Source organism: Indicator indicator, chromosome 2 (assembly GCF_027791375.1).
Source record: "Indicator indicator isolate 239-I01 chromosome 2, UM_Iind_1.1, whole genome shotgun sequence".
Classification (NCBI taxonomy): Eukaryota; Metazoa; Chordata; class Aves; order Piciformes; family Indicatoridae; genus Indicator; species Indicator indicator.
In genome coordinates, this window is record NC_072011.1 from 59,647,527 (window position 1) to 59,663,642 (window position 16,116).

The 16,116-nt window shown below is 47.2% G+C and overlaps 1 protein-coding gene across 2 annotated transcripts; it reads left to right on the forward strand.

The window, feature by feature from the left end:
• Window positions 1-866: 866 nt before the first annotated feature.
• Window positions 867-12,975, forward strand: POLR3F (RNA polymerase III subunit F). 2 transcript variants are annotated; one of them, XM_054398661.1, is made up of 9 exons: window positions 867-922; window positions 1,790-1,907; window positions 2,973-3,040; window positions 4,933-5,000; window positions 6,608-6,720; window positions 9,189-9,332; window positions 9,699-9,806; window positions 11,040-11,231; window positions 12,898-12,975. In XM_054398661.1, exons 1-9 carry the CDS (start codon window positions 867-869, stop codon window positions 12,973-12,975), a joined length of 945 nt encoding a protein of 314 aa, XP_054254636.1. The 2 variants fall into 2 exon arrangements, with proteins under 2 accessions (XP_054254636.1, XP_054254643.1); XM_054398668.1 differs by lacking the exon at window positions 9,189-9,332.
• The last annotated feature ends 3,141 nt before the right edge of the window (window positions 12,976-16,116 follow it).

Sequence of the window (16,116 nt, forward strand, 5' to 3'; positions counted from 1 at the left end):
ATCCCTGCTCCCGAGGCCCTTGCTCACCTCACTCCATCCTTGCTCCCGAGGCCCTTGCTCACCTCACTCCATCCCTACTCCCGAGGCCCTTGCTCATCTCACTCAATCCCTGCTCCCGAGGCCCTTGCTCATCTCACTCCATCCCTGCTCCCGAGGCCCTTGCTCATCTCACTCAATCCCTGCTCCTGAGGCCCTTGCTCACCTCACTCGCTCCCAGCCCTCGGCCCTGCCCTCCCCGCCGTATCCCTGCTGTAGAGCCCCGCTCACCTCACTCGCTCCCAGCCCTCGGCCCTGCCCTCCCCGCCGTATCCCTGCTGTAGAGCCCCGCTCACCTCACTCGCTCCCAGCCCTCGGCCCTGCCCTCCCCGCCGTATCCCTGCTGTAGAGCCCCGCTCACCTCACTCGCTCCCAGCCCTCGGCCCTGCCCTCCCCGCCGTATCCCTGCTGTGAAGCCCCGCTCACCTCACTCGCTCCCAGCCCTCGGCCCTGCCCTCCCCGCTGTATCCCTGCTGTGGAGCCCCGCTCACCTCACTCGCTCCCAGCCCTCGGCCCTGCCCTCCCCGCCGTATCCCTGCTGTGGAGCCCCGCTCACCTCACTCGCTCCCAGCCCTCGGCCCTGCCCTCCCCGCCGTATCCCTGCTGTGGAGCCTTGCTCACCTCACTCGCTCCCAGCCCGCGGCCCCGCCCACCCGCCTCGCTCCTCGGCGCAGACCACAGCCCGCTCGCTCGATCCTCTCCCGATCGCAGTCCCGCCCATTGGTCCGCGTCCCGTTGCGTAGCAACTGGCCCCGCCTATCTCCCCCGCGCGGCTCTGACATCGTCTTTCCGCGCCGGGCGCAGGCTGACGGTGCGTGGCTGTTGGTGTCATGGCGGAGGTGAAGGTGAAGCCGGAGGCTCCCGACCTCATGGACATAGAGAACAGGTGCGGGGCGGCTGTATGTGTGTGTGTTGAGGGGGAGGCGGCCGGGGAAAGGAAGGCAGGAGGCGCTGGGGGCCTGTAGGAGTTGGCAGAGAGGTAAGGGAAGTGTCCCGAACGGTGAGGAAAGCGACGGCTGCCTTGCGGGGGAGATGGTGGAGGACCGGGTGGTGGTCATGAAACATGTCCTCAAGGAGAGATTCGCTGTTGTTTTGGACGCTTTGTGTTTTGTTCTGGGGATGAGAGGTTCATTGGAACAGGTTGCCCGGGGAGGTGATGGAGGTGTTCAGGACACCTGGGGACATGGCACTCTGAGACATGGTTAAACGGCCATGGTGGTATTAGGCTGACGGTTGGAAGCGATGATCTTAGAGATTCTTTCCTAACCAAAACAATTCCATAATTCTAGGTGCTTATGTGGCAGTGAGGGATAGGGTCAGATTGCCTTTGGCTGCACAGGTGTTTTTCTGCTCCTGAAAAGGCAAATTGTGGCTTTTCTGCCTGAAGTAGTTTCTCTCAAGAGGTATTTCATCAAGATTTGCTTTCTCTGCCTGGTGAGCAATTCCTTCCCATCAGAACCTTCTGTACAGGGAGCTATAAATCCACGTTGTTCACAACAAAGGCATTGTCAAAGTAAAATGGGGTAGCATGTTCAATGCTGTCACGAAGAGTAGTTTGTAGGAGCATATTTGCCAGCACAGGGAGCAGATGCTCACTTCCCTCAACACATATGACCCATGAAGAAAGTTCATGGGTACTTTTCTTCTGAGGTTGCTCTTTTCCCCTCTCTTCCACTCTGGCTCTAGTACTGTTTGGATTTGGGGTTGGCTGCCAGAACATGTGATTTTGAAACTTTATTTTCTCCTCCCCCAGGATTATTGAGCTGTGCCATCAGTTCCCTCATGGTATCACAGACCAGGTGATTCAAAATGATATGCCTCACATGGAAGCTCAACAGCGAGCCATGGCGATCAACAGGCTGCTCTCCATGGTATGGTGATCCCACCTTCCTCATGTTATTCCAGCCAACTGGAGCACTCTTTGTACACACATATGGTATCAACCTGTTGGGAAGGGCTACCAAATGAATGCTTTTGGATTTAGTAGCATTTGCCATAATGTACAGTTACCATAACTTACTTTTGGTTGCTATAAGTGCTGATGGTGGTGAGACACTGGAACAGGTTGCCCAGGGAGTTGGTAGAAGCCTCTTCCCTGAAGGTTTTTAAGGCCAGGCTGGATGTGGCTGTGAGCAACCTGATCTAGTGTGAGGTGTCCGTGCCCATGGCAGGGGGGTTGGAACTAGATGATCCTTGAGGTCCTTTCCAACCCTAACAATTCTATGATTCTGTGATTGCCAAAGCCAATTAAAACATACCCCAACTTACTCTTTCTATTCTGTAAGAGAAAGTTAACATGAGTGTGTCTACCCCTGGGGGTTTCTAGCTGAGCAAGTTTCCACTGAGAAGTGTCATGTTTGGGTTTTTGATGATATGTCCAGAGCTCTTTGCTTTTGTTTCTCCTCTGTATTACTTTAAGGTAATTATCCACAAGTATTCAAAGCTTGTGCAGTACAGCTCCAGTGCAATTTCTGGGCAGGCATGCAAATGAGCCTCTTAGTGGAACATGAGAGCAAAGTATCTAAGAATTTTATGTCCCTCATGCAATATAAAAGGAGAAATAATAGAAGTGCAGATGTATTGTGGGAAGGGTTGGGAAGTATATTTCTTATTTTTGAAACTGATGATAACTGGATACTTGTCAGGAGAAAAAAAAATCCTGTACTGTACTTGTAGGGAAGAAATAATCTCAAGGGTGTCTTTGTTTCCAGTGGTTAGAAATGTTAGTTTTCCCTTTCCTGTGAGAGGAAAAATTAAAGACAGTCGTAACACCATCATACCTATATTCAGCTAGAAATGTTACTTTTCCCTTTTCTTTATTCAGTTGGTGTGAAATAAGGGTTTTAATTGGAAGATTAGATAGTAGAAGACTTTTGCCACAGTCTTTAAAGAAGCTATTTGAAGGAAAGTAAATGCATTATGCTTATCTCTCCTAGGGGCAACTGGACCTTCTCAGGAGCAATGCAGGTCTCCTTTATAGAATCAAAGAGTCTCAAAATGCAAGGTAAGCCTCATGTTGGCTGGATGAACATGCTGAAAACTGCTTTAGCTGTAGTGATTTCTACTGAACAGAGGGTGCCTGCACGGGACTAGACATTTAGCAGGGTTCCTAGTCCGGAGGACAGTGAAGTGATTTAATTGCATGGAGTTCAACAAGGTCAAGTGCCAGGTTCTCCACCTGCGTCACAACAACCCTATAGTAAGCAACAGACTTGGGGATGTTGGTTGGAAAGCTGTGACTTGGAGAGGGACCTGGGAGTATTGGTTGACAGTTGACTGAGCATGAGTCAGCAGTGCCCAGGTGGCCAAGGGAGCCAATGGCATCCTGGCTTGGATTAGGAACAGTGTGGCCAGCAGGAACAGGGAGGTGATCATCCCCTGCACTGGTGAGACCACATCTCAAGTGTTGTGTTCAGTTCTGGGCCCCTCACTACAGGAAGGATACTGAGGTGTTGGAGCATGTCCAGAGAAGGGCAATGAGGCTGGAGAAGGGCCTGGAGCACATGGCCTACAAGGAGAGTCTGAAGGAGCTGGGATTGTTCAGTCTGGAGGAGAGGAGGCTGAGGGGAGACCTCATTGCTCTCTAGCTCCCTGAAGGGAGGTTGGAGTGAGGAGGGGGCAGCCTCTTCTCCTTGGTGTCGAGTGACTGGACCAGAGGAAATGTTTTCAATCTGTGCCAGGGGAGATTCAGGCTGGATGTCAGTAAATATTTCTTCACTGAAAGGGTTCTCAAACATTGGAATGGTCTGCCCAGGGCAGTGGTGGAGTCACCGTCCCTGCAGGTGTTTAAGCAGCCTGTGGGCCTGGTGCTTAGGGATGTTGTTTAGTATTGACCCTTCAGTGCTGGGTCAAGGGTTGGACTGGATGAGCTTTGAGGTCTCTTCCAACCAGATGTAATCTGTGATACACCTAGACATAACTTCTGGAAAGAAATATCCTTCAAAATGATCCCCAGGGCAGGTGTATCATTCTTTCTTCCAAATGCTGTCGAAGAAGATTGCAGAATTCAGGCTTTCTCAGATGAATGAAATTTTATGTTTGGGTGGTGGGAGCACACCACTATCCCTTTGCAGATGTTCTCTCTAGAGACAAGATTATTGTAAATCATGCTCTCTGCTGTGACTGACCTTCCACAGTTCAGATTCCTCACTGTTATGACAAGTGGAGTGACTCCTGCTTGGTCACTTTTCTTTCATACCATGCTCTTTTTTTCTTCATTGTGGCTTCTTGCTGGCAAGCTTGGCTTGATCCAGGGAAGTTTAGTGTCATGTCTTTACTGCTAAGGCTGGCCCTCAGTACCTGGAGGTGAAAGAGTCTGGAGAAAGGCAGACTCTCCCTTAGTCAAGGATCTTGGGGTTAGAGATCACCTAGGCAAGCTGGACACCCACAAATCTATGGGCTCCATCATTTTTTCAAAGGTTATGGAGAACAGGGCAGGTGCTGAGGATTGGAGGAAAGCCATTGTCATGGCTTTGTAGAGTAGAGTTACCAGTTGGACTTGGTGATCCTGAGGGTCTTTTCCAACCTGAATGTTTCTGTGATTTCTGTGATTCCACCCTTCAAAAAAGGCAAGAAGGAAGACCCAGGAAACTACAGTCCAGTCAGACTCACCTCCATCCATGGAAAGGTGATGGAACAGCTCAGTCTGGAGGTCATTTTGCCTGGATGTGTTCCTTTTCAACCTGCTCTAGGCCTATCTGCTTTAGCAGGAGGGTTGGACTAGATGATCTCCAGAGTTCCTTTTTAAGCCCTATCATGCTATGATTCTGGGTATTATATTTACCAATGGCTGGCTTGTTATGTGGGGTTCCTTTTCCTTCATACATTGTTGTGGGGTTTTTTCATGATACTTGTTTTCAGTTTCAAACAAATCCTGGTTTCTCTCTTCCTTTACAGTAAAATGAAAGGCTCTGACAATCAAGAGAAGCTGGTTTACCAAATTATAGAAGATGCAGGCAACAAAGGTAGGTCTCTGCAGAAAAGGACTTGAGATGACTGCTGGGAAGCTGGACAGGAGCCAGCAGTGTGCACTTGCAGCCCAGAAGACAAATCACATCCTGGGCTGCATTAAAAGAAATGTGGCCAGCAGATCCAGAGAGGTGATTCTGCCACTATGCTCTGGTGAGACCTCACCTGGAGTACTGTGTCCAGCTCTGGAGTCTTCATCAACTCAGAAAGGATATGGACCTGCTGGAGCAGGTCCAGAGGAGGGCCACAAAGATGATCAGAGGGCTGGAGGACCTTTCCTATGAAGATAGGCTGAGAGACTTAGGGCTGGAGGAGAGAAGGCTCTGGGGAGACCTTATAGCTACCTTATAGCTACATTTCAGTATCTGAAAGGGACCTAAATGAAGGCTGGGCAGGGTCTGTAGTGATAAGATGAGGGACAATGGTTTGAAAATGGAGCAGGGCAGATTTCAGCTGGACATTAGGAGGAAGTTCTTCACAATGAGAGTGGTGAAATGCTGGAACAGGGAGATGCAGTTGAGGCCCTATCCCTGGAGACACTGAAAGCCAAACTTGATGGAGCCCTGAGCAGCCTGATCTAGTTGGAGATGTCCCTGCTTACTGCTGAGTGGTTGGACAAGCTGACCTTTGATGATCCCTTCCAACCTGATGCATTCTGTGATCTGTGATTAAACAGATCATTATTGTGAATGGTACTAACTCTTGTTACCTGCCCAACCTACCTGTTATTCCTGCCCAAACTTCTAAATGCTTTTCCAGACAGTACATAAATGGAATCCAGAGTCCCCATGTCAGGTCTGTATCTAATGTTTTTAAAAACAAACAAGAGAGGATGACATATTTCTCTATGACAATAACAACCTGTCCTGGCTGACTCTTGAGGAGAACTCTTTCAGAATATTTGGAAAGTGGATTATGAGTTACCTGTGGGGCTGTCAGGCAGAGGAATCCACAGAACAGTCACTAGTTCAAAGAAAGGGTGATAATCTCTATCAGACTGAAAAGATGCAGGAACTGCCAGTAACTAGGGGTTTTTTCAGCAGTCATTGCGCAGTGTGGTGGAGAGATGGCAGGTAGAACTGGCTGCATATTTTTGGTGGAAGCAAACAGTAGTTCTCTAAAACTGCAAGAGTATCTCACACACAGAATCACAGAACATTAGGGGTTGGAAGGGACCTCAAAAGATCATCCAGTCCAACCCCCTTGCCAGGGCAGGATCATCTAGAGTAGGTCACACAGGAACGTGTCCAGGCAGGTTTTGAATGTCTGCAGAGAAGGAAGCTCCACAATCTCTCTGGGCAAATTTCTGTGATGTATTTATGTTAGCAGTGAAATAGGGCTCTCTGTAAGAGCTCTTGGAGGAGAGATAAAGGGCAGAAGGACAGCACGGTTGCTGTGGGATGCATTTCTTGATTTTTGTCAGTTTTCTTTGTTTCATCTCCTGGCCCTTCCCCTGCTTTTACCAGCAGTGGTAGCAGCAAAGGTACATCTTATGACTGGTGTGCAAATCAACCAATGTTGTGATGAGGCTTTTGGTTTGTGACTGTGTACAGAAACCAGTGGTTCCTCCTATTCATTTCTGTTCTCTGATATTTTTAACCAGGTATTTGGAGCAGAGACATTAGATACAAAAGTAATTTGCCTTTAACAGAGATCAACAAGATACTGAAAAACTTGGAAAGCAAGAAGCTAATTAAAGCAGTTAAATCTGTGGCAGTGAGTATTTTGTAACTTCTTTTAAACTGCATGCTCTGTGTGTTTGAACAGAGAACTTGGAAGCAAGAGAAGCCTCATTCAGCTTTCTCCCTGACTGTGTACCAGTGTTTGACTCTGTATTGCAGGTTTGAGGTGCAACAGATAGGAGAGGCTAGAATGTTTATTATGTCATGGAATCATAGGATGGGTTGGATTGGAAGGGACATTGAAGATCATCTAATTCCAAGCCCTTTGCCATGAGTAGGGACACCTTCCACTAGACCAGGTTGCTCAAGGTCTCTGCCAACCTGACCTTGAACATGTCCGGGGGGGGGCATCCACTACCTCCCTGGACAACCTGTTCCAGTGTCTCACCAACCTCACTGGAAAGAATTTCTTCCTAATATCCAGTCTAAATCCACCCTTCTCTAGCTTAAATCCCTCCATCTCATTCCACTAGCAAGCTGATTAACTGGTTAATGATCTCATTAATAAACAGATCACTATTAATAACACAGTCCTCATCCCACCACTACTGATCACACAGCATTAATATCCAATTGCAGGTTTTGTTCTCTCATTGGTTATTGCACACAACTGGTGTAACAGTTCTGTTACCCTTCCCAAACCTCTTGTACTGAGAACTGGTGCAGTTCTCTCACCATTTTCCCTCCCTTCCACATCCAGTCTTCAGGAAGAGTCTGATGGGTTTCATTCCAGCATCCCAATGAGTCTGGGGCCACAGATAAGCTTCTCTGCTGTCTGTAAGCATACACACTCCTGCTGTTTGCAGATCCTGCCCTCTCTTGTCCTCCAATTTTTATACCTTATTCTCCTGGGTTTTTTTGGTTCTTAACTCTCTTTTGTCCCACCATTTTCTCCTTTCTCCTCTCAGTCTCCACTGAAATGGGCAGTGCGCTTTTACTTTTTTTTTCCACTGGTCCCAGTTTTGCTGTATTATAAGTCGGTATTTCTGATACTGAAGCAATCTCAGCCTTTTCCTTTCCCTCCCCAAGATCCTGAAGTTCTTTTCAGTTATCTAGCTCATACACTGGATTTGTGTTGTTTGAACAGTTTCTAGGACATTTGATTCTGGTTTATTCTTGGTTCCTCTATTTTATTTTAGTGACTTCTTAAATAAAAATAAAATTATAGAGTCATTTTGTTTGGAAAACATCTTTAAGATCATTGAGTCCAACCATTCTCTAACTCTACCAAGGCTGAGGCTAAACCATGTCCCTCAGCACCACATCTCTGCATCTTTGAAACACCTTCAGGGAGGGGAATTCAGCCACCTCCTTGGGCAGCCTGTTCCAGTCTTTGAGAACCCTTTCAGTCAAGAAGTTTCTTCTAATCTGTAACCTAAACCTCCCCTGCTCCAACTTGAGGCCATTTCCTCTCATCTTATCACTTGTTCCTAGGGAGAAGAGACCAACCCCCTCCTGGCTCCAGCCTCCTTTCAGGGAGTTGTAGAGAGCAAGGTCTCCCCTGAGCCTCCTTTTTTCCAGGCTGAACAACCTCACTTCCCTCAGCTGTTCATCACCAAATCTGTTCTCCAGACCCTTCACCAGCTTCATTGACTTTCTCTGAGCATGCTCCAGCACCTCAATGTTTTTCTTGTAGTGAGGGCCCCAAACTGAACCCAGGACTCAAGGTGTGGCCTTGCCAGTGCTGAGTAAAGGGGGACCCTTCCCTGGTCCAGCTGGTCACACTACTCCTGATCTTGGCCAGGATGCTGTTTGCCTTCTTGTCCACCTCTTGTCCCACTCATGTTCAGTGGGCTGTCAACCAGCACCCCCAGGTATTTGCTGCTGAGCAGCTTTCCAGCCACTCTTCTTCCTGCAGAATGGAGGTAAAGAAGTTGGATGTGAAGAAGCATAGGTTTTTCATGTTCTTGTGAGTGATGCTGGACTCACCTAGTCATACAGGGGACATAACTGCTAAAATTGCTTGAGCGAGGGATGAGAAGCCCTTTGGATGACCATTGTCCTTTAACTAACTACTAACATCATGGCTGAAGCATTCCCTTTCACTCTGTCTAGGTGTGGTCTCATAAGGGCTAACCTGAACTGCAGGTTTAACCACGTAAGGGTCCTCCTGTTATTAGTGCATGGCTTGAGTGCTGCAGAGACAGCTGAAAGTTTCTCTGTCAAGTTTAGTTTTGCTGTCTTCTAAAGTCAGGGTTTTTTTCATCCTTCAACTCTGGTGGGGGATTACAGGCAACAGGTTAAAATTCAATTCTGAGATCTTCAGGGAAGAAGATCCTCCATTGTTGGTAGGATTCTCTCTTCTAACACTGTGTTATACAATGATTAGGAATCTAAATATTAATCTTCTCAAGTTAACTGAGGGTCAAACATGTTAAGGATAGCTTGAGTCAGCTGAATTGCTGGGTTTAAGAGTTACAACCTCTTGTCTTTCAGAAATACCTTCTTAAATCTTCCTTCTCTTAAGGGGGACTTGAAGAGCTGTGCATTTGTCTCCAACAGGCATCCAAGAAGAAGGTGTACATGCTGTATAACCTGCAGCCTGACCGCTCTGTGACTGGTGGGGCTTGGTACAGTGACCAAGACTTTGAGTCTGAATTTGTGGAGGTATTAAACCAACAGTGTTTCAAATTTCTACAGAGTAAGGTGAGTGCCACTAAAGCCACCTTCCCTTTGTAAGCAATTACTTATTTTATAATACCAGTGACAAGGCAAAGCTTCAGTTTCCACAGTGTTGGCCATTACAGAATGACAGAATGTTAGGGGTTGGAAGAGACCTTGAAAGATCATCCAGTCCAGAGCAGGATCACCTAGAGGAGATCACACAGGAATATGTCTGGGTTCTTTTCCAGACTCTACCCTTCTCCTTGTTGAATTTCATGCTGAATGAAAACATGTTCCAGAAAAGGCTTGGAAATCCACTTTTATACTTCAGTCTGCCTGAAACTGAAGCATAAAGAAGGCTCTTGGCAGTGAGCACTGACTATAACTCATCTCTGCTTTTTTTCTCAGGCAGAGGCAGCTCGAGACAGCAAACAGAATCCCATGATACAGAGGAACAGCTCCTTTGCCTCATCCCATGAGGTGTGGAAATACATCTGTGAGCTGGGTATCAGCAAGGTCAGAAATAGATTCATCTTACTACTCTAAATTATCAGTGCATGACTAGCTCCAGTTCCTGTAGTGGAGGTGGACTCTGCTGCTGTATTTCTTTTTGAGGAGGGTTTATTTGGATTTCACGATACTTCATACATGTGGGTTTTCAAAGATGTATGAAAGAAGTGGTATTCACATCCTTATCAATGGAGTAAAACTTACTTAGAGTCAGTTGGCCATTAACAATCTCAAAACCTTTATATTTTATAATTTATGTGCCATATAGATGCCATCCAGAGGGACTTGGACAGGCTTAAAAGGTGGGCCCATGCCAACTCATGAAGTTCAACAAAACCAAGTGTAAGATCCTGCACCTGGGTCAGGGAAATCTCAAGCACAAATATAAGCTGGGCAAGGAGTGGCTTGAGAGAAGTCTGTAGAAGGACTTGGGGGTGGTAGGTTAATGAAAAACTCATGAAGAGTCAGCAGTGTGCACTGGCAGCCCAGAAGGCCAACTGTGTGCTGGGCTGCCTCAAAAGAAGTGTGACCTGCAGGACAAGGGAGGGGATTCTGCCCCTCTACTCTGCTTTCACGAGACCCCACCTGGAGTACTGCATCCAGTTCTGGGCTCCCCAACACAGGAAGGACATCAAACTGTTGAAGCAGGTCCACAGGAGTGCCACGAAGACTATCAAAGGGCTGGGCCAACTACCCTGTGGGGACAGGTTGTGAGAGTTGGGGCTGTTCAGCCTAGAGAAGAGAAGGCTCCAGGGAGACCTTATAGCAGCCTTCCAGTACGTGAAGGGGGCTTACAGGAAGGCTGGGGAGGGACTTTTCATGGGGGCTTGTAGTGATAGGATGAGGGGGAATGGCTTGAACCTGGAAGAGGGCAGATTCAGACTGGATATTAAGAAGAAATTCTTTCCAGTGAGGGTGGTGAGACACTGGAACAGGTTGCCCAGGGACATTGTGGATGTTCCCTCCATGGAGGTGTTCAAGGCCAAGTTGGACAGGGCCTTGAGCAACCTGGTCTAGTGGAAGGTGTCCCTGCCTAAGGCTAGTGCAATCCAAAAGTGCTTGAGAGGTGTGAGGAATTGGTATTTGCTTTGCATTTTATTATCTGCAGAACTCTATAAAGCACCTGGGCTAGCTCAGGACTCCCAAGCATTTGTTACTCCTGAGGTTTGCTCATTACCTCCTTGCAAGGCTCAGTGGCACCCATCTGTCCTAATACTTCTTGTACAAATTGTTTCTTAGGTAGAGCTGTCAATGGAAGACATCGAAACCATCTTAAATACACTGATCTACGATGGCAAAGTGGAGATGACAATCATTGCTGCAAAGGAAGGGACAGTAGGCAGTGTGGATGGGCAGATGAAGCTGTACAGAGCTGTTAGTCCTCTCATACAACCCACTGGATTAGTCAGGACACCCTGTGGACTCTGCCCTGTGAGTAACTAATCCTCTGTATGAATAGGTATGACCCCACCTGGAGTAGTGTGTCCAGTTCTGGAGCCCGTTACAAGAAGGATGTGGATGTGCTGGAAGGTGTCCAGAGAAGGACCACAAGGATGATCAGAGGGCTGGAGCTCCTCTGCTATGGAGAGAGACTGAGAGTTGGGGCTGCTCAGTCAGGAGAGGAGAAGGCTCCGAGGAGACCTTCTTGTGGCCTTCCAGTATCTGAAGGGGGCCTACAAGAAAGCTGGGGAGAGACTTTTTAGGATGACAGGTAGGGATAGGACTATGGGGAATGGAGCAAAACTGGTAGATTCAGATTGGATGTTAGGAAGAAATTCTTCCCCATGAGGGTGGTGAGACACTGGAACAGGTTGTCCAGGGAGGTGGTAGAAGCCTCATCCCTGGAGGTTTTCAAGGCCAGGCTGGATGTGGCTGTGAGCAACCTGCTCTAGTGTGAGGTGTCCCTGCCCATGGCAGGGGGTTGGAACTAGATGGTCCTTGAGGTCCCTTCAATTCTATGATTCTACCTGATGCCTTAGCAGTAGTGTGAGAGACCAGGATGTTTGTCACCCTATATCCTGTCTCTGGACTGGACTGGTGGTGAACAGGTGCTATCAATATCCAAGCAATATTATGATCTTTTCTGATTCCAAATGTAGCTATGCATGTTTTTTTTAACAAGCAAACCTATTTCTGTCTAGCTTTTGGTCTTTCCTGCTTATATTGTAAACTGGTATGTAAGTAAAACTTGCCCAGGTGTCCATTTGCATCATTCACTATAGTGGGGTCTGATTTGATTTCTTCTGTTCAGCAATTACTGGGTTCAATTTTGGGGCCCTCATTACAAGAAGGACACTGAGGTGCTGGAGCAGGTCCAGAGCAGGGTAACAGAGCTGGTGAAGGTTCTGGAGAACAGCTCTTGTGAGGAGCAGCTGAGGGAACTGGGGTTGTTCAGCCTGGAGAAAAGAAAGGTGGTCAGGGGAGACCACCTTGCTCTCTACAACTCCCTGGAAGGAGGTTGGAGTGTGGTGGATGTTGGTCTCTTCTCCCTAGGAACAAGTGATAGGATGAGAGGAAATGGCATCAATATTGCAGCAGGGGAGGTTTAGGTTGGAGATTAGAATAAACTTCTTAACTGCAAGGGTTCTCAAAGACTGGGACAGGCTCCCCAGGGAGGTGGTTGAATCCCCATCTCTGGAGGTGTTTCAAAGACACAGAGATGTGGTGCTGAGGGTCATGGTTTAGCACCAGCCTTGGTAGAGTTAGAGAATGGTTGACTCAATGATTTCCAAGGTTTTTTCCAACCAAAACAATTCTCTATGATATTCTATGATTACTCTTCCTCAGAGCTAGCATGGGTAGAGTTAGAGAATGGGTTTGGTAGAGTTAGAGAATGGGTTTGGTAGAGTTAGAGAATGGGTTTGGTAGAGTTAGAGAATGGTTTGACTCAATGATTTTAAATGTCTTTTCCAACCAAAACAATTCTATGATTCTATGATTACTCCTCCTCAGAGCTGGCATTGGACTTCCTAGATTTTGGCCTCTGTGAGACTACTGTTTTACTCCTGGGAAAGGAGCAAAAACCATGTGAGCATGTTCCTTGCAGTTAGAACATGCTTGCTGTGTACAATTACTGACAGGAGGCTTTCTTTTGCAGGTTTTTGATGATTGCCATGAAGGTGGTGAGATTTCTCCATCAAACTGTGTTTATATGACAGAGTGGCTGGAGTTTTAAAGTGAAAGAAAACGTTAAGCTGGATTTGTGCTTCAGGACCAAGGTGACAAGCTTATTTTTGTGAACCTTTACATCTGTGAGCAACTCCGGGACGTGGAGTGACTGTGGATTTAATGCAGCGTTCCATGTATGAAGCAGCAATCTATCAGCTGTGTGAACAGTCCTGTGAGTGGCCTGGAAACTTGAGTCAGTGCTGAAGATCACAGCTGAAGTGGAAATGTAGATCTGCTCTTGAACCAAGAATGGGTTGTGTGATCTGAGAAGTGCCACAGAAGAGCTGAGTGGTGATGATGCATCACTTCCAAGGATTGTATGGAGCCCTCCCCAGAAGGAAAGAAAAGAAGCTCTTAGCTGATCAGGAAAACTTGCTAATGAATGGTTGCCAAGAATGAGATTCTAAACTTAGAGTTCTGCTGAATTCTAAAGATTCTGAACTTTGCTTTAGAATCTCCTGGTGGGTGCTTACAGTCCTAAAGATGACACATTTCTCCCCTGATAGCTACCATCTAATTGAAGATTAAGATTCTGATGTGGCCAAGATCCCAAATACGTCAACCAGAACTCACTGATTCTTTGTCCTCTTTCTTACCTGCTAATTTATCATTAAACCTCTGATTTTTCTTATGTACACCTGTGGCTTCATTTCCTCCTTCACTGCCATTATCTGGTGATACATACATGTTGTGTTTATTCCTTCATCTGACAGCTGCACAATGGTCATCAAATCCCTGTTGGTATGTTCAGGCAGCCGCACCACGTTATACAGATACCAGCTGAAATTTTTATGCTAGGAAGATTTGTTTTCCAGAAGGGAAAAAGAGTTCCTCCGACCTGATGGTACAGAGCAAATGTTTCTAGATTATCTGACTACTCTCAGGGTTGGAAAAGATGCCAGTGACAGTTTTGTACATACATACAGCTTCATAATGTGGCACATCATCAGAAAGCACAGCAGCCTTTGCCTGTGATGTGGGCACAACTCATAGTTCTCTGAAGTGTGAGCTCTCTGGCTCCTCTGTGTCACACTGGACTGATGAATTGGCAACAATATATGGACTGAGGTGTTGTCCTAATCTTCATTGTATGAAGTATAACAAGGCCAAGTGCCAGGTCCTCCACCTGGGTCACAACCACCCCATGGTAAGCTACAGATTTGGGGATGTGTGGTTGGAAAGCTGTGACTTGGAGAGGGGCCTGGGGGTATTGGTTGACAGTTGACTGAGCATGAGTCAGCAGTGCCCAGGTGGCCAAGGGAGCCAATGGCATCCTGGCTTGGATTGGGAACACTGTGGCCAGCAGGAACAGGGAGATGATCATCCCCTGTGCTCAGCACTGGTGAGGCCACACCTTGAGTTCTGGGCTCCTCACTACAAGAAGGACATTGAGGTGCTAGAGCATGTCCAGAGAAGGGCAGTGAGGCTCATAAAGGGCCTGGAGCACATGAACTACAAGGAGAGTCTGAGGGAGCTGGGGTTGTTCAGTCTGGAGGAGAGGAGGCTGAGGGGAGACCTCATTGCTCTCTATAGCTCCCTGAAGGGAGGTTGGAGTGAGGAGGGGACAGCCTCTTCTCCTTGGTGTCAAGTGACAGGACCAAAGGAAATGTTTTCAGTCTGTGCCAGGGGAGGATCTGGCTGGATGTTAGTAAATATTTCTTCACAGAAAGGGTTCTCAGACATTGGAATGGTCTGCCCATTGGTGGAGTCACCATCCCTGGAGGTGCTTAAGCAGCCTGTGGGCCTGGTGCTTAGGGACATGGTTTATTGTTGACCCTTCAGTGCTGGGTTGAGGGCTGGACTGGATAATCTTTGAGGTGTCTTCCAAGCAGATGTGTTCTGTGATTCTGTGATTAGAGGGGTGATACTGCTTGTGGAAAATGTAGGTTCAAATCTCACTTGGGAACTAAAGAGATTTTTTTTTTTTACCAACTAAATTCTGTTAATTACTTACTGCACCTCTTCCTTAACCTATAATCAAGCAACCTCTAGGGTGAGAAAAAAAAAAAGCCAGTACCATTTTCATAAATAAGAATGTGTGCCTAGACAGAATCATAGAATTGTTTCAGTTAGAAAAGGCCTCTGAGATCATCCAGTCCAACTATCAACCTAAGACTACCATGACCATTAAACCATGTCTCAAAGTGCAACATTTCCTGAATACCTCCAGGAACAGTGACATGGTACAGACAGCTCTTCTACCATCCAGCACAACAGAGGGCTGGAATGAACTGCTAGCAGGCAGGGTGGTGTAGACACAAGGCCTACAAGAAAGCTGGTGAGGGACTTTTCAGGATGGCAGGTAGTGATAGGACTAGGGGGAATGGATCAAAACTAGAAGTGGGTAGATTCAGATTGGATGTTAGGAAGAAGATCTTCCCCATGAGGGTGGTGAGACACTGGAACAGGTTGCCCAAGGAGGTGGTAGAAGCCTCATCCCTGGAAGATTTTAAGGCCAGGCTGGATGTGGCTGTGAGCAGCCTGATCTAGTGTGAGGTGTCCCTGCCCATGGCAGGGAGGTTGGAACTGGATGATCTTTGAGGTCCCTTCCAACCCTGACAATTCTATGATTCTATGATTCATTTGTTGTCTTCCTACTTAAGGAGTCTGGGTTGTGGTCTCTGAAACTTCTTAGTGTTGCAGCTATAACAAGACTTCTCAGTCTGTGGACAATTGTGGGCAGCTCATGGTGGTAAGTGCTGTACAAAGAGGACAAGAAGATACGGTTCCTGTCCCATCCAGGGAGGCAAAGGCTCCTTGTTTGGGAGCAGCTAGGCATGCTGTCTCCAAGGAAAGCGAACAATGAGTACTGATAAGCTTGGCATGTCCATGGAAGGAGTTTGATTGCATTAGCTAGTGTGAGCACCCACAGCTGGGTGTCTTTTGTTGTCTCCAGATGACAGGAACGAATATCTCTACAGAGGCAGGAGAGATGTGAGGGATGAAATAGTCAGCTGTTTCTTCTTGCTCTGCCCCCTTGAACCACTCAAGCACATGTAGCTTGGGGAAGAAAACAAGACTATGAATGTTACCTTTTAACAGTGACTCTCTTTTCTGAAAAGAATAACAGGCTGAGAGATTAGCCAGGTTCATGAAGAAGCAGGAGTGATAGAAAGATCATTCCTCTAATTTAGAGAGAGATCAGATT

Excerpts from the sequence above, each read along its gene's own strand:
- POLR3F (XM_054398661.1), top strand. The coding sequence starts at position 867 with ATGGCGGAGGTGAAGGTGAAGCCGGAGGCTCCCGACCTCATGGACATA. Across the intron at positions 5,001-6,607 it reads AGAAGATGCAGGCAACAAAG|GTATTTGGAGCAGAGACATT; the intron begins GTAGGTCTCTGC and ends ATTTTTAACCAG. Across the intron at positions 6,721-9,188 it reads AAGCAGTTAAATCTGTGGCA|GCATCCAAGAAGAAGGTGTA; the intron begins GTGAGTATTTTG and ends TGTCTCCAACAG.